The sequence below is a fragment of the Schistosoma haematobium genome, chromosome 4 (assembly GCF_000699445.3).
Source record: "Schistosoma haematobium chromosome 4, whole genome shotgun sequence".
Taxonomy (NCBI): domain Eukaryota; kingdom Metazoa; phylum Platyhelminthes; class Trematoda; order Strigeidida; family Schistosomatidae; genus Schistosoma; species Schistosoma haematobium.
The window spans coordinates 12882669-12906615 of record NC_067199.1 but is presented as its reverse complement, the minus strand read 5'-3'; the positions used below and the strand labels follow the sequence as shown (position 1 = coordinate 12906615).

Below are 23947 nucleotides of genomic sequence, written 5' to 3'. Positions count from 1 at the left end.
CTTGATTAGAAAAACAATTGTCAGTCAGAAAGCTTTGGATAAGACAAAATTTTAATCTGTGCATCCATAATGTCATCAAAATAACTAATCGTTTGAATTTATGGATAAAGTTTACTGTCACTGTGGATTATTTAACTGAGTTATTCGTTTTTCTTTCTGTTTTAACTTATAATCAGTCTTTACAAGCTTTCATCGCATTCAATCTTGAAATTCTTCTGCCTATGATACTGAATTTGTTACAAATTGATGTCGATGAACAACAGTCCAAATCTCAGTCAAACAACCGGGAAAATTCAAACAATAATTCTGAGAAATTCGATGATGATTTAAACAACAGGGAGTATACAGATAATTTAAATGATGATAGTCTGAGACTATTGATTTCTGAAGTGATCAATGTTTTGCTTACTATTTTAAATGGACATGGATTAAATAAGTCATTCAATGTTGATATCACTGACAACTCTGCTACGGAAAATAATGAAAATAAGAATGATACTATGGAATTTGTCGGTTTAACTGCACAACTGAGTACAATTACATTATCTGTTGACTGGGACTTAAGTGGGATTGAAAAATTAGCTCTATGTATTTCAGATTGTTTAAGTCTACGTGCATTGTGTAGCTTATTGGCATCAATATTTGATAGAGAAAATGAGTCCCCAGTTAAATCTTTCAAGTTTAATGGACAACATAATGTGTAAGTTTCAAGTTTGGTAAACTTTCTGAAAGGAAGGGATTTAAAGTAATTATACTGTAGGTTGTTAGATTAACCAGTAAGATTTATAAAAAGAATTCATTCCTAAGTTAAGTGTTTACTGAGCATTAGTTAATTCTTTCAATAGAGTTCTAGCTGCTGATCAATATATTATTACGTATGTACACATTTGGAATTCATAAATTTTGTCCGGGAATTCAGTAGCATCAACTTACTGGATGAATTCATTCGAGAATATTTAATTCGTGAATACTAACATTTCTACTAAATGCAATCTGAAAAGGCCATCTGTTTCAAATCCAACAGTTTATTTTAAGGATGTTGATAATAGTTCTGTTCAAACCTTAAACGTAATGAGCGCCAAATAGTTCAAAACCTGGATTCAAGATTGATTGGTGTCTCGTTTAAATAAAACTGATTCCAGTGATAAGCTAACTGTTAACTGGGAGTCGAGAAAGATTCCTTAATTTCTAGTGGGATCTTAATAGTTGGTTAAGTTCAACTTCTTGGGGAGCTACATAATTGCATACCAATGATATAGAATTATTATTACGCTATTAAGTGAATTAATTACTCACTGATTATTAATATTATTACCTCTTGGTCTATACATCTGTATGTAGTACTGTATTTAAATAACCTATCTACATTCATTTAGGGTTCAGTCAGTATTTGCCAGCCATCCCATATACTCAATATACAACTCTCAAAAACTGTCTATAAAACTGTTCTATGAACTGAAAGGTCTATCACTAAAATGCTTTAACAATTTGTCAAAATTTCAAAGCATCAATGGACGGCTTATATTTTTAGTCTTCATATACATGAAAATTATCATCTGACATATAACTGAGTTTTTTAAACATTGTTCTTACACCCGTTTCGTGAAAGAAACCTTCAGTAGTATATTATTTATATAGCTCGAAATTCTACTACTCTATTCATTTTGTGACACAATGAAGATCTGCCTAGAAGCAGTAAAACACGATATCTGACAGCTCAACAACTAAAATAGTTTTAACCACCTATCGTTAACATGATATTGAGTCACTTGTAATTATGGCCACATTGCGACTTAATCGATCGAATTCGACCAACAATAAAGGACTAAACACATACAACATTGATTTTTACCTAAAGATCAATCGATCATAAAATACAATTGTTTTCAATATGATTTATGAAATTACGTTAATATATAGAGAGCTTGATAGTGATTGATTAAGTGTATCTTCATCACAATGTGATACTAACTTTTACGGACTTCGGTTCAATATTAATTTGATCATTTGACTATTTATATCACTAACTGATATTGTCTGATCGATAATAAAAGTCAAAGAGTATTAGCAAGCTGTCGTCTTTTTTGTTTCAGAACAAGTCATTGTGTATCTGTGACCCACCTATTAAAATCATCCCTAAGGTACTTGAACTTTGTGACTTTCAAGTCATTCATCAGAGTTACTGTAACTGATTTCAGAGATTAACCTTTGTCAGTCCCAATTACTTTATAGATTCGGTTCACACTACCGTGATCTCACATTCCAATAAAAAGCTAAATCTACTCACCACAAACACGATATAAGTCAACAATAATACAAAGGAAGTCGAAGAACAATGTCTAGCTATATTTTGAGTTAATTCGTAATGAAAATACGAAATTTCAGTTATTGGCCACAGAACCTGTGGTTCTAGATTTCAACTTGAAATGAAGTTAATCAATTATCTAACAAATATCAACCAACCCAAATTAGTTGTGCACTGTTTTGTATATTATGTTCATTTCGATTTTTCTTTTCTTCTATAGAACATCCCTCTTCTTTGGATGTGCAAAAGAATACGATGTATCAATACGTTTATTGAGTGAACAAATCACCGACATCAGTTTAGTATATTATTATAATATTGGTTTCACAACTGAAGAAGATTTAAATTACTTAAACAAAATCAAATTACTGTTGTTGCCAGACCAATTTAAATTGCAATCAAATCAATCAATATTAGGCGCTCAATCAGATATTAAACATTTAAGTAAACCTATTCAATCAATATGGTGTATTTTGTCCAATATATGGTCAATATTAATTCAGACATGTCCTGGAGGTTTAAGTAGACAGATTATGGCACATGTTAGTTCAAAACTCTTAGAGTCTGCAGTACAACAACTTGATGTTTCTAAAATAAATTCAGGTTTAGATTTTTCTATGCAGTTTAGGTAAGTAATTATTTAAATGATTAATGAATTATAAATGTTAACTTCAGTAATTACCGAATGACTGATATAACTGACCTTACTAAGTTTTTGATGAAATTTCTTCAGTGCTTTTAATCGCGAATTGATATTGATATGAGTATTAAACCATCTAGACACTCAACAGGATTTTTAGCCAACCGCCGATCTAATAAAATGTAGTACTAAAAGAAATACTTAGGACAAATATCATCGTCTTTTCTTGTCACAACTGATTCAGCGTTCATATCACATACTATTCGACAACCCTGAGGCTTAGTTAAAAAAAGGAGAGAGATGGTCAGCTCATGAAATAGCACTGTAGAATAACAAAGGTTTCTATAAATCTGGTATCTTTAGGTTCGTTATTAGTAACCGAACAGGGGCCTAAGAAGCATTTAACTCACTGAATTGTAATTTTACCCCATATTGGTGTTCCTATTGCAGAATAGTCTCCACGTGTAAAGAAAAAATCTAACTACTTATAAGTAGAACCATATTTTCGTAAAATGTTTTTAAACAGCCCAGCAATCTTGTACAGGGCATTTTGTTTATACAGCATACAACTGTTCACCTGAGACCTTAGATTCAATATTCTGGAAGCATTTAATCTATAATTGAACTGATCAGCGTAAATCTGTCTAGAATGGTTGTATTTCCACAAAGTGTTAGGACTGACAGGAGTAGTCGTTATTCACTGTTTGTTAGCGTTATTTAGTGCAATTTATTTAATATCAGTCCGTTCAGTTATAACATTAATTAACTGAGAAGTTAAACTTCCAACGTAAACCAACAAATATAAAGAATCAAATCCACGCTATTTGTTGTGTCGAACTTAATATCATAACGTTAAATAACAACAATACAAAATATGAAAAGACCTAAATTTTATTGAGTAAATTGTTAACTTTTTTAATGTCGCTTTAATCAGAACTAGTTTTTACCCTAGTTCTTATATCGAACAAGAAAAATTTGTACTTTTTATTTCATTTTAGAGATGAATTATGGCTAACTCTCGCTATTGCGAAATTCGCGCTTTATCGATCAGCTGAATCAATATCTGAAGTACTAGGTGTAGGTAACCTATCAGTTGAGTTGAATACAATTCATACAACAGGTCTACTAACAACTCAAATGCTATTATCGTGTTATACTCCAAGACATTTGTGGGAAAAGTAAGTAATTAAAATGGTATTTCCAGAAATTATCATCTAGTGATGATTACTTTCGCTCATGATTGATAACATCTAACATTATTAAATTGTTAAACAATATTAAATTACTTACCGTGGCTATTCTAGATACCTTGCGAGCGTCTGTTCTACAAGACGTCAACACAACTCTAATCAATAACATGTGACTGACCTGACTAGAATGAGGGTATATCACCATGTCAACAACCGACAATAAAAACAATAATAAAGGGAAATATATATCACATCTAATACCTGTCAGATTATCTGCTAGTCTGACTAGGTAAATAACTAATCACTACTTTTCTCGCCCGCACTTACTTACACCCGTTACCCCTCGTCGAAGAGCATAGACCGCCCACCAGCATTCTCCTCCCAACTCTGACTTTGGCAATCCTTTCCAGTTGTTTCCAGTTGCTATTCATCCTATTCACGTCTGCTTCCTATTCTCAGTGGAGTATGTTCTTTGGCACTCATCTTCTCCGTTTCCCTCCAGAATTCCAATTTAGTGCATACTTCGTGATGCAGTTTGGTGATTTCCTCAATGTGTTCCCTATCCACTTCCAACATCTTTTCATAACTTTCTCCTCAGCTGGAATTTCGTTTGTTCTCTCCCATAATAGACTTTTTGCTTATAGTATCCGGCCAACGAATATTCAGCATCTTACGTAGACAATTGTTCATAAATACTTGTGACTTTTTGATTGTGGTTGTGATAGTTCTCCAAGTTTCAGCTCCGCACAGTAGAACTGTATTGACGTTCATATTGAAAATTCTCACTTTGGTATTGGTCGACAGTTATTTCGAGTTCCATATGTTCTTCAACCGTTGGAATGCTGTCCCTACTTTGCCAATTCTTGCCTTCATGTCTACATCGGATCCAAATTGTTTCTTAATGGTGCTGTTCACGGACCTAAAACTTTCCACCTCTTCCAAAGTTTCTCCATCAAGTGTGATTGGGTTGGTTAATACACTTTATGTTGTATTTGTGGATCTTACTTTGTCTCTTGTGTATGTTGAGGTTTACTGATGCAGAGGCTGCTGCTACATTGACAGTTTTCACTTGTATTTGTTGGTGTGTGGGGGATAGAAGAGCTAGGTGGTCTGTAAAGCCTGAATCATCTAGTTGTGTCCAAACTGTCCATTGTATTCCGTGCTTCTCCTGAGATGTGGATGTCATCACAATCTAGTCGACCACCAGAAGAAAGAGGAAGGGGGAAAGTAAGCATCGTTGTCTGACTGCGGTTCTTACTTGGAATACGTCTATCAGCTGTCCTCTATGCACTACTTTGCAATGTAGTCCGTCGTACGAATTCCGGATGGTGCTGACGATTTTTTCAGGTACTCCATAGTGTTGAAGAAGGTTTCATAATATCCTGCTATCCGCACTGTCAAATGCTTTCTCATATTCAATGAGGTTGATGCATAGTGATGAATTCTGCTCAACTGATCGTTCAACGATGATCCGTAGTATCGCGATGTGGTCTGTGCACGATCGATCACTACGGAATCCGTTCTATTGATCTCGAAGTTGAGCGTCTACTGAATCTTTCATCCGGTTCAGCAACACTCTGTTGAAAACCTTTTCTGGTGCTGACAATAGTGTGATTTCTCTATAGTTCTCACATTATCTCAGATCTCCTTTCTTTGGTATCTTGATGAGGTGTCCTTCATTCGACTGTGTTGGTGGCACTTATTCTTCCTCCCGAATTTCCCCGAATAAAACGTGAAGCATACCTGCAGTTACTTCTATGCCTGATTTCAGAGCTTCAACTGGTTTACTGTCAGGTCCCTTTGTTTTCCCACTCTTGATTTACCTGATAATCATCCTGATTTCTTGCGTCGTTGGTGGGGGTGACATCTGTTGAAAGGTCTTTAGGTGCTGCTCCGATGTCTGGTGGATTCAGTGGATCTAATCTATTCAGGAGTTCCTCAAGATATCCCATCCATCTGTTCCTCTGTTCCTGAATCTCGGTGATTGTCTTGCCTTTCTTGTCCTTGACCAGTCTTTGTGGTTTACTATATTTGCTTGTCAGTTTCTTCGTTGTGTCATATAGTTGTTTCATAATTCCTTCTCTTGCAGCTTTTTCCACTGGCGTTGTTGGCACTTCCACGTATTTCTGATTGTCCTTTCTAATGCTCCACTTGACTTGATTGTTTGATTCGGTGTATTCGGCTTGTGCCTAGATTTCCTTTGCTCTTGTTCGGTTGTTGCTAATTACTGTCTCAATGTTCTTCCTTTCCTTAATATTCTCCAGGGTTTCCATAGAGATCTGTTCCCTATGATGATGCTTCTTGTGACCTAGAACCTTCTGACACGTTGAAATTAGTGCTTCTTTAATCCTCTTTCAATTATCCTCCATAGCAGTTTCTTCTGAGAATTGATCCTATAAAGCTTTAAACTCTTGTTGAGAGTTATCTTGAATTCGTTGAGTTCGTCAGTAGCTCGAAGGGAGGCTGTATTGAAACATTGCAATGTTGTTTGTCCAGTAGTCTAATGCTTCTTTAGCTTCATTTTCATCTTGGCAACCAACAGGTGATGATCTAAAGCTCTGTCAGCTTGTCTCCTGGTTCTCACGTCACACATTGGCCTTGTGAATATTTTACTGATGCAAATATGATCGGTCTGATTATCCGTAATGTGATCCGGTGAGACCCACATAGCTTTGTGTATGCGTTTTTCGGGGAATATTGTGTCACCTATAACCATTTTGTTGAATGCATATAAATTTGAAGATCTCCCCACATTTTCATTCTTTTCTCTCCGTCAGTCCATGTCTTCTCGTGATATCTTCACACCCAGTGTTATCCATTCCGACTTTGGCGTTTACATCTTCCATCAGGATGGTCAGGACCTTTCCTGAGAACTTCTCCCTGAACGATTACAGTGTCTCGTAAAATTGAACTTTATCGTTGTCATTGCTATCCTTGGTGGGTGCATAACATTGGATAACATTCATCGTGATTCACTTCTTCTTTATTTTGAGTGATGCTTTGATGATCCTGAATCCATGAGATCCTCATCCTATAGGTGGATTACGTGCTTCTTTGGACAACATCAGAGCAAGTCCCTGAGTGTGTGGGGTATTTTCCTCTTCGTGACCGGAGTATAGCAGCATCTCTCTCGTATCTAGCCTTTGCTATCCAGCTTGGGTCCAGTGGGTTTCACTTATTCCTAGAACCGTAAAGTTGTTTCTTCTTATTTCTGTTGCTATTTGACTGGTCCTCCCAGGCTCCCACATTGTCCGAACATTCTGTGCACCCGTAAAAGTTGTTGCTCTGGTTGTTAGAAGGAGCGTTGTCCTCGTGACTTCTGAAGAATCTCGACTTTCATCCTGAGGCGTCATAATTCTCCTGAATGAAGATCCTTCAATTCCGAGGGCAGAGTTTAAATAGTTTACGTTGTTTATTCTGGTTATCGTATTATTAGCAAGGTTGTTTCCTACGGGATGTAACTGCTGACCCCATACCCAGCCCTCCTTCCTTACCCAAGCTTATGACCGGCCGTAACTCAAGAAGAGCCACGGGTGGAGTCTCGCGCCCACACATCAGAAACATATTGTTTGAATAAGGTTAGAGCCTTGTGGGGATGCGAGAACTGAAAAGTAATTAACCAAATGCAACTGAGATTATTACTGTCATTATTCTTATCATGAGTTTTATGCCATATGATAAATGATACCTCGCAATTGAAAGCTACTTCCAAAAAACAAATTAAACTTGAGAAGCCTAACCAATTAACACTTACTTTTATTCTTAAACAGATTTCCATTTGATATCGTGCTAATTTATTCTGTAAACAGACTCGAACCATTGTCGATTATTAATCTGAATTCAGTTAAAAGAAATCAGATCAGGTTAATTTTAAACAATTACTATTTTGATAATATGTTAGCGAATAGATTTGTCCGTAAATGAAGTTGGAATTCGAAGATGGAAGAATCTGAAACAAATTGTGTTGATTCTTTGAAAATTTGATGTCTATAGTGAGACATTTCAAAAGATGAAATGACAAAAACTATTATCCGGTCTCTAACCATATCTTGATGTCATAAAAATCTTTTTTCTAATAAAAGCCACTAATCACATTGATTTCATTTCGAATTCATTTAGAAATTGAATAACTAGACCTGAATGTGATATTTCTTATCTAAATATTCACAATGTTTAATTTTTGTTCATTTTCAAGAGACCTTCAGTGAGCTACATAACTTGTGCTAAATTTCATCTCCTTGGTAATTTTTTGCTCCAAAATATAAACTTAATATATTATGATCTCTAACTTTATACACTTTAAATAGGAAATTCTTTAAACAACACTAATTTGTGATATTATTCATTTTCAATAGTTGAAATCATGAGCCAATTAAAACTAGACCACCATGAAAAACCTGGAAGCAATGGACGGCCGTTTTGTTCTAGTGTGGAACTCCTCAGCAGTGCGCATCCACAAAACCCCTTCTGATTATTCATTTTGTTTTAAGGTTCCTCACTTGAAATTATGCTATTGATAAGAAATACACATTTATTTCATGAATAGTTTTGTAAACTTTTAATAAAATTCACAAAGATCCAATTCACAATGTAAGACAATTAAAGAAAGATAGTTATAAATAACATTCATCAAACTTTTAAATGTGTAGTTTAATAAGTAAAATCTACAAATAATACTTACCTATTCATTATTAAGCTAATAGTTTACCTCATCTCATTTTTATGTGTATCCATTATATTTTGATAAATGAAAAATCTAATTTAGATTATTTGCATCATTATTTTTTCTCTCTTCAAATTATAGACTTCATGAAAAAGGATTTTACAGTTATATGGTAGAAAATACAAATAAGACATTTGATTTCAGTTTATCAAATTGGTTAGCGATTGTTGATTCTACTCGATTCCATGACATTCCAATACATCTAATGTAAGTATTACTGTGTTGTTTGGTTTCTATTTATTATTAATTTACAATAATATTTTTTTGCTAAAAAAACAAAGACTACATAATTCTCGAGAAGTTAAAGAAGAATAAGAGGATGAATCACTCAGTTAGTCAGTCAGTTACAACGTAGGACCAGGCCCATACATGCATCGGTCCAAGACGAACACCAGGTTCATAGAAACAGTTAACTCAATGGTGTAATATATAAAGGAAATATTTTATGCAAGGATATAGTACAGAAAGAAAGATATGACATAATTTTAATCTCATAGTTTAAGGGAAGACGAAGAGTGAATACACCTACGACATTGTGATCGATTCTCAGCCATGTCACACAGAGTTTCTAACCATTGGTTACGATAGTCACGCGGACCCCAATCAAGTAGTCTGAATCTACCGACAGGGCTAAGACTAGAAGTTAGTGACTTCAAGCACTGATGCCACGTTTTGGTTTGGCCGCCTCTAACTTTTTTCCAACCATTCCCAACACTAGTCAGAATTGCGCGGGGTGGTTATCGGTGTTCAGACATACATAACACTGTCAGGAAGAGGATGAATATTATTCATGGGTCAAAAATATGAGAGATAATTATTTATTGAATATATATGACGTGGAAAAAAAACATAAAGGTTATAATAACAACTACGACAATTATCTACCACAGACAATGAACAGAAGTTGCACAGTATCGTGTACTGATCGAAGTTAGACATTAAGTCGTTGAATGCTGACTCAGTGAACTAGAGGTTAAGCGTTCGTGAGCAAAAATGAAGGTCATGGGTTTGATTCCCGGATGCGGCATTGTAAATCCACGTTACTGAATGGTCGTACACCAAGATTAAGCAACCGTCTAGTGTTAACCGGTTCTAACTTGTGGCCTACCTAAAGACCAGTTCTTAATTTAAATTATGAAAATTCTACAATCTCCACAAATTCCCCTATATTGACTGAATAATAATCATGAAAAATCTTTCGAGAATAATTATAACTGGTCATTATCTTTAAAAAGTACAAAATAACAATAAAGGTAAAACAACGTAGTGGAAAGTGTTACGAACAGGTAAGTATTAGAGATTGGACTTATTGTCCTGTATATAAAGTTCAGGGTTGAATCGGTGAGTTCTCAAATCATCAGCAATGCACACATATTCTATCCCACTAGCTAAACAGTGCAAATAATTTTGAAGAATGGTTTTTGTAGGCCAAAGCACTTAGAGTTGATAAGATGTTCCTGTACTGAGCTACTGATTGTTTTACACTCTAAAAGTCACACAGGTTAATCCTTTGAGATTTATTTAGAAAGTGTTCACTTCATAAAGCCCGTGTAAGCTGATCGACAAAAGCCCAAAGCGGAATTTGTTCTTTGACACACCCATGAATGATAGGCCCACTGGAGAAGGTAATACGGAGATTAGCGGCACAAAATGTTTTCATCATTAGATTTTTCAGAAGTTTGACTGTAGTATCCCTTTTCAACTCAATTTTCATGGAGTGAGATTTTTTAATGTCAGTGATATCTCAGGTTGTAGTTTCGTTCAGTAAACCTGAGTGATCAATTGGTTGTATATAACTCAGTCCTGCAGGAGACCAGTCACTGATCAAATGGCCCAGTCGTAAAGCCCCAGACTATGGAGTTGGGCGAAATAAATCTGAATCACTTACGCCTAATCAGTCCGTTTAAGATTGTAGGTACTCCTTATTGACCAGTGTCGACAAGCACGAAACCTAAGTTCAAAATTTCCCTCCAAGTACTTCTAACCACCTTTCTCCCTCTAAATTTCAAGTTTTTCACTAGCTTGAATAAAATCATCTTGAAGGATAGTAAAATTAAATTAATCTATCATTCCTTAAACAACCTATTCTGGTTCACAACCAGTTAGAATAGCTCTATACTTGTGAGATTAAATTAATGAAATTTAAATTAGAAATTCATGAATAACTTTTAAGTTCAGAAACCTCTAGTTTACAAGCAAACATTTGGCTTCTTTACACAATTTTTTTTCCATTTTTTCTTATTCTTAGGAAAGAAAATCCACGACAAACAGAACTAGAAATAGAAGTGGAACTATTTTCCGTATCAGGCCATTTTGATCCTGTTAGAATTATTAGTGTAAGATTGTAATTAAAATCATTTGAAACACGGAAACCATTTGCATCATATTTCTCGAACGAAAGACATGAGTAAATGGGCTAATTATTTTCATTACTTTTACAAATATAAGACACTGACTAAATTATTTTTTTTTAAAACATGTTCTCAAATAAATTTTGTTTATAAGGGACATTGCTCAAGGAAATATGTGTATGATACAATCTTAGCTTGAATACTGATGCGCTAATCAGCGTTATTAATAGTAAAGATATGTTAAATGAAAACGAATTATTCCATTAAACCGAAACTTACCACTCTATTTCCTCAATATTCTTATTATAATCAGAACGATTCAAAATTTTTCAGGACAACCCAAAAATCTGTTGGCCATAAAAACAGAAGTTGGAGAAAAAAATGCAAGTAACTTTTATAAAAACTATCAAATCAAAAAACTGAAGTGCCTAGTCCTATGCCACGACTTGTCAAAGCGAATTGGCATACCTGGGCGGGAGGTAAACTCCACGTAGTCATCTAAGTTTATCGTACTTAATAAATGCGGTTATGTTTTTGTTTAGTTAATCACATATTTGTAAATATTTTGCAGTAATTCCTAGTATAGAATTAATCAGAAATATTACTTTTGCTATGTTGTAATTTGTTCCCATTATGACTAACTGCGCTACACTTGATGCGCTAGTAGCATGATGGAGTGGTATTTTCACCGTAGAAAACTACATTTTTCATGTATGCAAGCAAAAACTACAGGGATCGAAACACGCCCTTCGTCATGGATTACGATAGTGTAAGTATTAATTACCGCCCCACCTCGGTTGGCTATCAGGTTCAAGGTCAAAATTACGAACGAGAGTAAAGATTATCCTTAGTCCTTCGGTTCGCTCTCTCGCTTTTCAGTTTTAATGTCTGCCTGAGTGAACAGGTTCATGAAATAAATCCATCCAACTCAATCCGTATTCGGTTTCTTATTACCACCGTCGCAAAAAGGGCCACCAAAAATTGTTGTTGGTTTTAGACTATTTGTAAATGTCAACAGGTGTTGCTTGTTTGTCATAATAGTAACAATTACTATTTCAAAAAAAGGAATCATTAAATTTTCTATATTTACATTAACAGTTTCTTCATTTAATGACAGGTTTCTTTTAGATTTAACTTGCCGTTTTTTGTAGACATTTCGGTAACACACTTTTCATGATCTGACTCATTTGGGTTAAAATCATTGTACACGAACAATAGGTGCAATTCTGATCATCTTTAAACCTTGATACAGTAAGCACAAACAGCTTTTCTGTCTCGTTTTCTCATCTAAACTGTAACTTCAAGACCACGTTCCAAGTTTTTCAATCTTTTATTGCATGGGGTTGTGGAGATTGTTGAGTTTCTATTGAGACCATGAACCGATCAATGTTAACCCGCCATCGGAAACTTGTGAGTACTGGATGGCCGTCCCATTCAGACATGGGACTCCCTGGCAGTACATCTACGATCCTGCACGCGGGACTCGAACCTGAGACCCCCATTTTCGCACGCGGACGCTTAATATTTAGACTATTGAGCCTGCATTCGACGGTGTTGGCGTCTGACGTCAAGTGGTCTACGATATTGCATTAGATAGACAACAGTCTCGCACCTAACACAGTTGAATTCTACTGGTCACGGCTTCTCATGATAACTCAGAGAACTATCTTTCGAACCTGATCACTAAAGAGTACATGATAATTATCAGTATAGGATATAGATGTTTAGTGTTGGCGCGATATCGAGGGTCCTCGCTTTGAATCGTGGATGTACACTACTGAGGGGTCCCATACTAGAATAGAACGGCTATCCAGTACTTTTGGGTTTTCAATGGTGGTCTAACATTGATCGGTTCATGATCTCAATGAACAAACTTTTATCGACTGAATCGAATCTCACCAAATAGCATCTTTTAAAATATTTATCATTCTCTTGTAGAATTAAGAATGTTTCTTACCGTAGTAATTTTTTGTTCTGATCTTCAAATATTCAATTTGATTCATAAACAGTAACCTTTCTCTATCAAAACTCATATTATAAACAAGGAGATAGTATTGTGTTTATAAATCTCACATTGATAATAAATTCCATACTTATTAATTTGTGTGTAATACATTTCAATCGTATTATGCACTTTTTCATCAGAATATTTTGAATAATGCAAAATTTTACTCTTGTTTTATTTACTCAAACAAATATGAATTCAACAGTTGTTAACTTCCTGGAATTACAAATTAAGTCTTTTAATACTTGAAGCATTGTATGCAAATCAATCAACTGATATTTTAACAGATAAGGAGAAACTTGTGGCAAAACAACTGTTCATCTCTATACTTCGTATACTGGATGCAGTACCGGAATACACAGATTTTTTAGGCAAAGTTGTGGAGTTAGTTATAATCCCAGGGTAAGATTATCATTAAATAATAATAATTTACTTTGATTTGTTTGTCTAAAACAAATTAGTGATTATCAGAACTTTGTAATTGAACATTGGAGTAGTTTATGTTTGTATTTCTTAGATTCTTAGGATTTTTCAAATGAGTTAACTTAAGAAATTTGAACTTGCTTTGACTAACATTCCTGTTTAAACAAAATCGTAATTTCTGCCGCTGGCAAAAGAAACTAGTGTCAAAATCCTAGATAACTTTGGCGAACTGAATAAATTTGTGTGCACACCATTGCATTTCGTTTTCATATATTTCTTCTACTTAAATCTTCAAAAATTTCATTATAAACGATTAAACTAACGAGTATCCAATATCTGTTTGGTCTTAGGATAAGACGAGTTAAGAATTGAGGAAATTAAAGACGGTACAATATGGTTTGAGAATTTCAGTCGGACGATATAAATGGTTGAATTATGGTTCAGTGGTTAAATTGTAAGAATACTCAGTACAAGACTTACAGATTTTGTGCTATTTCTCACATACGGTTGAAAATAATGAATTTTATTTAGTACTTAAATAAAAGAAAAATGTTTTTCAATGATTCCTGATTTTCACTGGCTCTTCAGTATATCTTTATTTATGATTAACTCTTGATTAGACTTGTTATTGGGTTCCGAAAATTCTCATAATGAATAGTAGAAGTCAATATAACAATCACTGTCTTAGTTGTGATAAATCTAAGGACAGAATATATATGGTTTTTTCGATACAATAACCGTCTATAAACACATTCATTTACCATATCTAATACCTATATTCACAGTGTAGAATAATCTCCATACTTAGATTGAAAACAAACAATACTTAGCATTGCAACATATCGATTTTCTGTAATATAAATCTATATTTTGTTTTTAGGAAACAATTTTTAATCCTTTTTTTACTTTTTTCAGATCAGAAAAATGTAAATTATTAAGTCGAACACTATTAGATCATAAAGAATGGCCTTTATGGTTTGATGCATTAGTGCAACTATTGGCTGAACCACTAGAAAGGTAAGTTGACACTTGTGTAATTTTCTCTTATCAACATTTTTTCACTGAGTGTAAGATGATCTCAATGATTGGCAAATTAACATTTTCAGTGATAACATTAACAAATCCACATAATGAAATATTCTACGTTGATTGTTAATTCAATGCATATTTAATCATTGGCAATTTATTTCATAGTCTACCATTGTTCAGTGGTTATGAGTTATAGATATTACATATTGACTGAAATATATTTCTCATTTAAAAATAGCCAAGAACAGATATTCCATTTAAAAGAATTTCAATAACCTGTATGTACTATCTTGATCAAATGCGCCGTAATACTAATTCATTCAGCTTAATGAAAAGTTCTTAAAGTCATTTTAATACTGATCATCAGATAGTGAAAAATTATCTACATTGCCTATTGATGTCTTGAGCGAATTCAGCCTATCAACAATAAATAAATTTAATGATGTTTATTGGGTAGAATTCTGGTTCATAACCTGCAGAATAAAGCATTCTAATAGTCGTCTTCAATCAAAGTATTTTATGGAAGTTTAGTTCTTCCATCTTAGTATCATGTATGTAAATATTTTGGATTGTATAGTTGTTGAGACGGCATCCTAGATGCGCGATGAGGCCTCCAGAGGCCCTAAAGCAGCCAAAGAGATTCCATCCAATCAGAACATGATAAAGCTTTTTAGAATGTCAACGTGGCATGCGACGATTATACGGTAGCATAACTTTTCTCCTTGTTGATTGGCTGGATTATAATGATGTTATAGCCAGCGCTAATAGCTGTAAATACATATGTTTTTCTGTACATTTTGATTCCTACCCATCACTCACTTCTCCTGCTTCTTCTCTCTTCTGATTTGAGACTGTGGGGTTTTGTACGTTCGGGCACCGTAAGTTGTATATCGTACTTCTGCGTTAATCAAGTAATGAACGTAACAACAGTACAATGAGCATCCCATAGTTCTGAAATTTAAAGGTTCCGCTGATTACCACTCAGTGATCTGTTGATGTTCAATAGCAGCTCAATTGTAACGGATCAGATTGTGAATCTGGGTGATATGGGTACACATTACTCATGGATCATTGATTACCTCAAGACTTTAGGTAAGCCCTCCTGACCACCAATCAAGAAACTTAGATTCAGGGTTTCCTAGTGATGACCATCAACCAATTGACACCAAAATTCAAATGTACCTAACTGTGAGGACAATCATACTATTCAATCCAAATGAATTTTGTGCAGATAAGTATGCTAAAGTAACTAAACGTTAAACCTTGTTACTAATTTATGCAAATAACTATCTTATAACAAGATTATTTTTCTAAAATAAAATGGTTCATGAAACCTAAGTCTTTGACAAAACGAGAGGTATTTTTCAGAAAGACAGTAAACTTTGGGGTAAAAATCTAAAATACAATAAAAGTTGCAAAACTACTTATTTTAATAATTGTACACCTCATCTTAGTAGTTTACTTTACGAAACTTACATTTTCATTCTGGAGAAAATACTTCCCACGTATACTGTTTTACTCATATTATCAAGCGATAATAAAGATAATAACTTTGTTCATTGGTGTTCAGTTATATATTAACTGAAAATTTCCACTACATTTATTCTGAACAATAGCTATGATGTGTTGTTTTTCATATTCTAGAATATGGATTCGTTTCAAAGAGTTAAAAGATCAAAGATTAGAAGAAGATGAATCATTTCATGATTATGAACTAGTGGATAAATTAAATGAAAATCCAACAAATATATTGAATAATTATACACCAAAACGAAGAGTTTATTGGGATCGTTTATTTCCATCTGGTTATATGCCATGTGGATGTTCATTACCTGAACCATTTAGTTTTAATAACATAAAACAATCTCATATATGCACATCACCAATTACTGACAGAAATCGTGACAGTAATAACAATAATAATAATAATAATAATAACAGTGGTAATACTAATATATCAACAAACAGTTCAACAAAACATCAATTGAAAATCACTTCAAAATTTGAATTAGAAGAAGAAATTGGTAATTATGTGAATTATTATCAAAAATGTGGATGTAGTCAAGAAGTATGGTTTGAATTAGCTTGTGATATTATACGTCTACCAGTAATGAATTGTTCAACAGGTTTACAATTAGCATTGACTAAAATTAATGATTATTTCATTACAATAATTGAAAATCAATTAGTAGAATATTCGGAACAAATAAATATTAATAATAACAATTTAATTAATGGACAACATTTTGCAATACACTTAGTAATATTATTCTTGAATTATCGAATACATGAAGAGATTAAAATAAAAACATTAAATAATGAATATAAAACTCAACAGCAATCCACAATTGAACAATTACAATATTCAATATTGTTGGAATACTTGAAATCATTATTGAATGTAAATGACGAAAATGAAGGTTAGACAATGTTTTAATTATGTAATTTATCAAAAGGTTAAAACCACTCATTTATAATAATAATTATTGACGTAAAACAAATGTAGATAATAGAGCTTCCATTTGAAAGAAATTGCCTATTAAATTCTGGAGAGTAATAGTATTTGTATAATCATCTAATCGAAAATATGGTATTCTGTTTATTAGCACAGTTTATTAATTTTCAAACTTTAAACAGACATTTTCAGGATAATAATTCTGATACATCGGCTTGTTATCAGAAGAGGTTTTGTGGAGGTTTTAGAAATTTCACTAGTTGAAATTATGAGTCAATTGAAGCTAGACCACCATGGAAAACCTGAAAGTACTGGACGGCGCAAGACTGATAGGTCCTGGGTTCAAATCTCGCGGGGGGCGGAATCGTGGGTACTCACTACTGAGGAGTCTCATACTGGGACGAAACGGCCGTTCAGTGTTTCCAGGTTTTCCATGGTGGTCTAACTTCAATTGACTCATGATTTCAACTATTGAAATATCAGCTTATGTTAACTGTAACCGTGTTCAGAGATAATAGTTTCCGATGCAGGCTTTTTAACCCTCACTCGAAATAAATAAAAAGTTACTTATTCATAATTAACGTATATTTCTGATTCATAAAGTTGACTCCATTAATTAGTTTTATAATAAACTTTTTACAGTGAACCTTAGATATTATTGGTTAAAGCATTACAATCTAATAACCGAAAATCAGCATTTTTCAGTCAATGTTAATCTTGAATATTTCCATTTGAATATGATTTTGAAGTTCATGTCAAATAAATTATGTGGGTTTGAATGGGAGAATTCGACTTCAATGTAGATAATGATAAGTAAACTATTGAATACGAACAAACTATCGTTACTAGTAATTTAAATCAATATAACGAAATCAATGAACTTTAACTAAGGAATTAAAAACTGTACATTCTTGATTGATCCGTAAGCGTAGGAAGTGAATTATTAAACTACTTATTTTAATTTACCCTCTAGTGTTGAAACTTGCTTTGTTTTTTTTTGTATATAAATTACAGACATTTACGCGTGTAAAAAACGTGTGAGGTCATTTTTAACTGAAAGAAATAACGATGTGAAGTTAGTTTATTTTTGCAAGATGAATCTTTGTTGAGTTTTACTTATTATAATTCTAATTTTTGTTTAATATGAAGATTTCTGGAGATCGAAATATTCTCACAGCTGGATTCACGATTCTATCTAACCTAGATGACCATTGAAAACCTGGAAGTACTAGAAGACCATTTTGTCTTAGTACTGGACTCCTCAGCACTGCACATCCACGATTCCGCACACGGAACTGGAACTCAGGACCTTCGGTGTTACGTGAACGCTAGACCTCCAAACCAATGGGCCAGCATGTACGACCGTAGATACTACTTCGGAGTCCCATACTAGGACGAAACAGCCGTACATTGCTTCCAGGCATTTAATGTTGGTTCAGCTCAGATCAATTTGTGAGTCCGATTGTTAAATTTTCTCAATCGCATTCGTGTTCACGTATCCTATGGGGCCATATAATTCCATAGCTGCAAATTCCAAATATGTTCCGGTTGAATAAATGGAATTGCAGCATGCCTCCTTAATTTCGGGCTCTGCAGTGTGAAGAATTATATAATGTCATCGTTTAAAACCATCGATATAGCACTTGATGAATTAGTGACAGTCTGTTGCTCGATGATTAGGCTTCAAATAATTAAATTACAACTTAAACCTCTTCATTATATCTATCCTTTCGTTGTGATCCAATGTTAGTAACTATGAACAAATCGGGGCCTCGTGAGCATTAGAATAGTTTAGACAATACACTTTTTCGTTACTCGATAAGGCGTGGACCTTAGTTCGAATTGAGATGAGTTTTCTATCTAATTATGTCTGAGCTTTGTAGCAACTGATACTATATTACAGTTGGTTTCTGCAAACGTCGTCCTGATGGAATGAACGGTCGTTCAGTAGCTCTGTCAAGAATGCTTCAACGGCTTATGTAAAGTACTAATTACCTTAGTGTGGCATTCTCCTTCTGGCAATAAAACGCTATGTTTTATAGCATCCTTCGCTATACCTTTACAATAGTGTAACAAGTACATGAGTCGTTGGGCCGCGATGCTTACTTTAAATCCTTTCATAAACGTCTAAAACTTAAGGGGATTTCCATCGAATTTGAAGTAGGCCCACTGACATCAACAGTGACCTAATAGTATCTACGCCTGACTTAAGTTCAACATCACTGCTCGTTAGTATATCGGCCGAACAACTGCAACTCCGGGCTTTATGTCTCTGGGTCGAGACAAAGATGTCTCCAATATTCGACCCTCGTTTTCCATATTGTGAAAAGGTTTCTATCTGATCCCTAAAAGTCGTTTACGAAGCTGCACAATCTCTAATTCAATCTTTTCTACTTCTGTATATATTTGAACTGCTTATTTGTCTTCTACTCTACATTTGGTATTCACAAAGGTGTCGACTAAGAGACAGCTATCTTTGCGGTGAAGGTTTACATTACTAAAAACGAGATTCAAGGAATAGGGTAAGTTCACCTTAGGAAGTTAGGAAACAATATTTTCATTCGCTGGATCATCTGTCTCTTCTGAACCGTCTGCATTGTGCTTCATTGTTCTGGTCCTTGTCCTTGTCATGCCACGATAACAAAAACCCAGTTTTAGACAGGAATCGGGTACTGTAGAGATTCAAATCAACTTGAACCAAAGTTGAGGACTGTTGGGTCTATCAAAGCGTTTAATTACACGATTGAGATACATTCGAAACCGAAGTCCATAAAACAGCGATTTGTCTAAAAGTGTCTCTTTATTTAGTAATATGCATAAATTAGTCACAAATCTCAACTTGTGAGGTATCTGTAGCGCTTAGTGTGTCTGTAAGTCCGGACGAATAAGGGGCCCCTTGCAAGAATAACATAAAGAATAATTGTGATATACAACAGTGTAAGTGACAGCTGATAGCTATGTCTAATCTTGATAACAGTTTTCCAACAAGCAAAGACGAAACCAAGAGCAAACGAAAATAGTAACTATTGCGTCTAAATAAAGATCAAACTACCATACACAACTGACAGCAGCTGCTACAGGTATTGAGAGAAAGCAATTAGAATGATAAATACAATAAATGTTACAAGTATATGTAAATATTTTAAAATATCACGATAAATCTGCGCTACAACATGCGCGTAGAAATTGCTAGGAATACCACTGTTTACTCAATAATAATAAGTAGTATAAAGCAATAAGGGAAAAGAGTTGACACGAGGAGAGTAAGGACAGAGAACGTAGACAAACCTAGCAGTTGATATAAAACTGTGAATAAAAGTTAACAGGATAATACCCATTTGAATTCACACACTAAATCAACCAAAAGCATGTTATGGAAAGTTAAACACGGAAAACCTTGAGTTCAGGTTTGATTTCTAACTCTGTTATATATATACTCTGTTATATATACACCATCGCTTCTGAATATCGAATTGTTTAAGCATTGTTTTCATTCTTCTATAAATAGCGAATGGCAGTATTTAATAACCACTTAAAGACTCATTTCCAACGGACTATTAATTGTTCCTTATATTGATAGTTCCGCCTAGTACGAGATTACCCAACCTGATTTTATTGAACATATCTGTTAGACGAAATCAGACCTCTTGAGATATTAAATAAATAAAAGTTAACGGTCGAATACTCTGAATTTCTATCTTGTGTTAGCTGATGCTTGTACGTTAGACGTACGTTTTATCTTGGTTTAACTGTTTCAAAGTATAATCACTCCGCGTTATACCCCGAAACTTTGCATTTGAGTTATTCTGTACGCAACTGACTTTCTGTAGGGTTTCCTGATAACTACGTCTAGCTACCTAATATCCCAACACAATATACTCGACATCGAGTCACTTTGAATGATGGTTACATTACAACCTGACAGATAGAATCTGTAACAGCACTAAAAGACTGGACAAACAGGATAGTGATCACTTAGCATTGATCATTCAATCATAACCAAATATCTATTAGAAAATGGTGAGAAGCATTCACCAGAAATATTTATAAAACCTAAATTTTCCAACATGAAGTAACTTTGATGAACAGTGTTCGAGTTAATCTAATGACCACACGAAACAGCATGGAATATCGTTATTGTAGCCAAGATTTGAATCATTTTAATGTTATTTTAATTGTATGTCGAACAATATTATATATTTATTACTTCTTTTCTTCACCTTATTTATAGTGATTCTGAATTATTTATCCCAGGAAATTCCAGTAGAATTTTTAAGAATATACAAAATCTACGATTTGTACAACATAAAGGTTAGCTAGTCATTTTTAACAAAAAAATAAATATCAGAAGGGGTTTTGTGGATATTATAGTAATTTCAATCGTTGAGATTATGCGTCAACTGATACTAGACCACCATGGACAACCTGGAAGCACTGGACAGACATTTCGTACTATTGTAGGACTCCTCAGCAGTGCGCATCCACGGCCATCCAGTGCTTCCAGGTTTTCCATGATAATCTAGCTTCAATTGACTCATGATCTCAACTATCAAAAAAATAAATCATGAAATTGTTATTTTCTTTTTCTAGCTTTACCAGACTTATTTTTCATGCATGAATTCTTACATGCAAATACTACATGGATTAATGAATTGATCCGTAATGAAAGACAATGCTATAAAACTCCAATGCACAATAAACCATATTTTCAATTAGATAAATTATTCATTCCTAATGTTGGCATCAAATTAATTGATTCTATAGAGGTAAGTTAGTTTTTTTATTCTTTATTATCATTAACAGTTGATACTGTTTTGTGACTTAAACTAATTTCATAATAATGATATTGGTCCATTTAACACTTCTATTATAACGATTTCAAATAGGCATTTAAAGCGGAAGTTATAACTTTCACAAAACATACTTCTATTCAATGAATGTTCATTATTTTTGTAAAGCTTGAATATAGATGTACAATTTTCATATATAATATAATTTTGTCATCATAAAAGTGTATTTCAGTAGTTTAAGACCTCACATACTTCATATGTTTAGTCACCATTTTAAATCCTACTCTACATTGTTAAGGTTGTACAATTAAACGTGATTGAATTCAATTCGTAAACTCATATATTGTATTTACTACTTTTTAACAGACTGGTTCCTTAATAAGGAAAAAAAATCCATGGAATTGATGAAATTGATTTATAAGAGTGATGATATAAAAAAAAGCATATTATGACCGATAATGAATAGTTAGACTGAGTTAACAAGAGTTTTTTTGATGTGTTAAGTTTAACGTTTGTTGAATTTAACTGTGTAGTGTGTATGTGCGCTTGACTAAGTTTTTATCCCTCTGGTAGTTCAGATCTAATTCTATTTACATTATGATTATAATCATTAACATTGAGTTTTTCGTAGTGTATTCCACTCTCTACAGAAAAGAATTATGCTTACTAACTAGTCAATTATTGAACCAATGTTATAATGATCAATCTCTATTGATATGAGTTATAAAGTTCACTAAGCTCAACCCTTTAGTAACCGATCAATCCCTACAGATAACTTTGATGAGCATACTTTCTACATAGATAATCAAAATAAGTTTCAACAAATTTGAAGTTATGACATAACAGTCAAACTGTCACCTTTGTAATTCTCTTGAATAAGATTATATTAAACAACTAGAGTAATTTTAATATTTAAACGATTTTCATTTAAGCCTTTTGTAAGCAGTGATGGACTCAGCAGCTGAGTGGATAACGCGATGGCGTTTGAACCGGATGGTACTGGGTTCGAGTCCCAGAGTGAACATCAACCCTGCGATGCAGGTACATCCAGCTGACGAGTCCCAAATAGGACGAAACGGGCGTCCTGGATTCCAATGCTAGCCACTATCCATCATTGCTTACAAAAAGCTTGTGAATTAACGCAATATCGAGGCATACGTACAGTATGCACATATGCCAATAACAGACTGATCAATTACAGTCTTAAGAAAACTCAATGGGAAGATACAAGCCAAATAACACCAAGTGAATTTAATTTTCAATTAATTTTCATTATTTATTATGTTTTAGGAAATAAACTGGGAAAAGATTCATTCTATTAATGTTGGTCTTCAAGAATTATAAATTAAAAAACCATTAAGAAACTTCACATATTAAAATGATATGTTAATCATTATAATCGAATTTATTTACTCTTGTGAACTATGAATGATGAATACATAATAGAACACATTCATTATTTGTCAAACTGTGAACAAACTAATGAAATAAACCATTTCAAAAATATATTTGAAATACATTTTTTTCCAGAGCATAATATTTCTGTTATCAAAATATCTTACATTCAATTATTCGTAAAATATATATATTTATGTTCATGAATTGATTGTATTTAATATTCATGGAAAACTTCAATAAAGAGGAAACTAGTTCAAGAAATTGGTTTTTTTGTTGATTTTTTTGTTGTTGTCTAAGTATTGACGAAGTTCTTAGTTTTCTATAAGTTCATCAAACTAAACACTGTTAGCTTGATGTTTATCTAGTCATGATATAAAACCTGTTAAGATATAGTTACTAAAACTTAATTACAAATAGGTACACTTAAGAAGTACTAGAAATGACTTTGAATTATACACACCGTTTATTTAACAATACGTATATAATTCGTTTACCACAAGGATCTTTCGCTGGAAATCTAATGAAATTGTTATATACATGTAATGGTTTCATATGGCTTATAAAATTTTCCATATTTATAATCGGCCTTCTCTACAATAAATCAGGCAATCATATCTTGAAACTTATGCATTGATTCA

General features: G+C 33.5%; 1 protein-coding gene across 2 annotated transcripts in view; it reads left to right on the top strand.

Annotated features, from left to right (window-relative positions):
• The window catches only part of MS3_00007428 (uncharacterized protein), a 29323-nt gene extending 5753 nt beyond the window's left edge, over positions 1-23570 (top strand). The window contains exons 7-18 of one of the 2 annotated variants that reach the window (XM_035730049.2): positions 177-700; positions 2526-2933; positions 3944-4123; positions 8940-9065; positions 11107-11194; positions 13420-13616; positions 14553-14654; positions 16311-17086; positions 18136-18196; positions 21353-21432; positions 21712-21887; positions 23202-23570. In XM_035730049.2, the coding sequence (XP_035589216.2) occupies positions 177-700; positions 2526-2933; positions 3944-4123; positions 8940-9065; positions 11107-11194; positions 13420-13616; positions 14553-14654; positions 16311-17086; positions 18136-18196; positions 21353-21432; positions 21712-21887; positions 23202-23255 (2772 nt within the window). In that variant the 3' untranslated portion in view covers positions 23256-23570. The remainder of the gene's footprint in view (positions 1-176; positions 701-2525; positions 2934-3943; positions 4124-8939; positions 9066-11106; positions 11195-13419; positions 13617-14552; positions 14655-16310; positions 17087-18135; positions 18197-21352; positions 21433-21711; positions 21888-23201) is intronic. The other variant, XM_051215701.1, reaches the window with a different exon arrangement.
• The last annotated feature ends 377 nt before the right edge of the window (positions 23571-23947 follow it).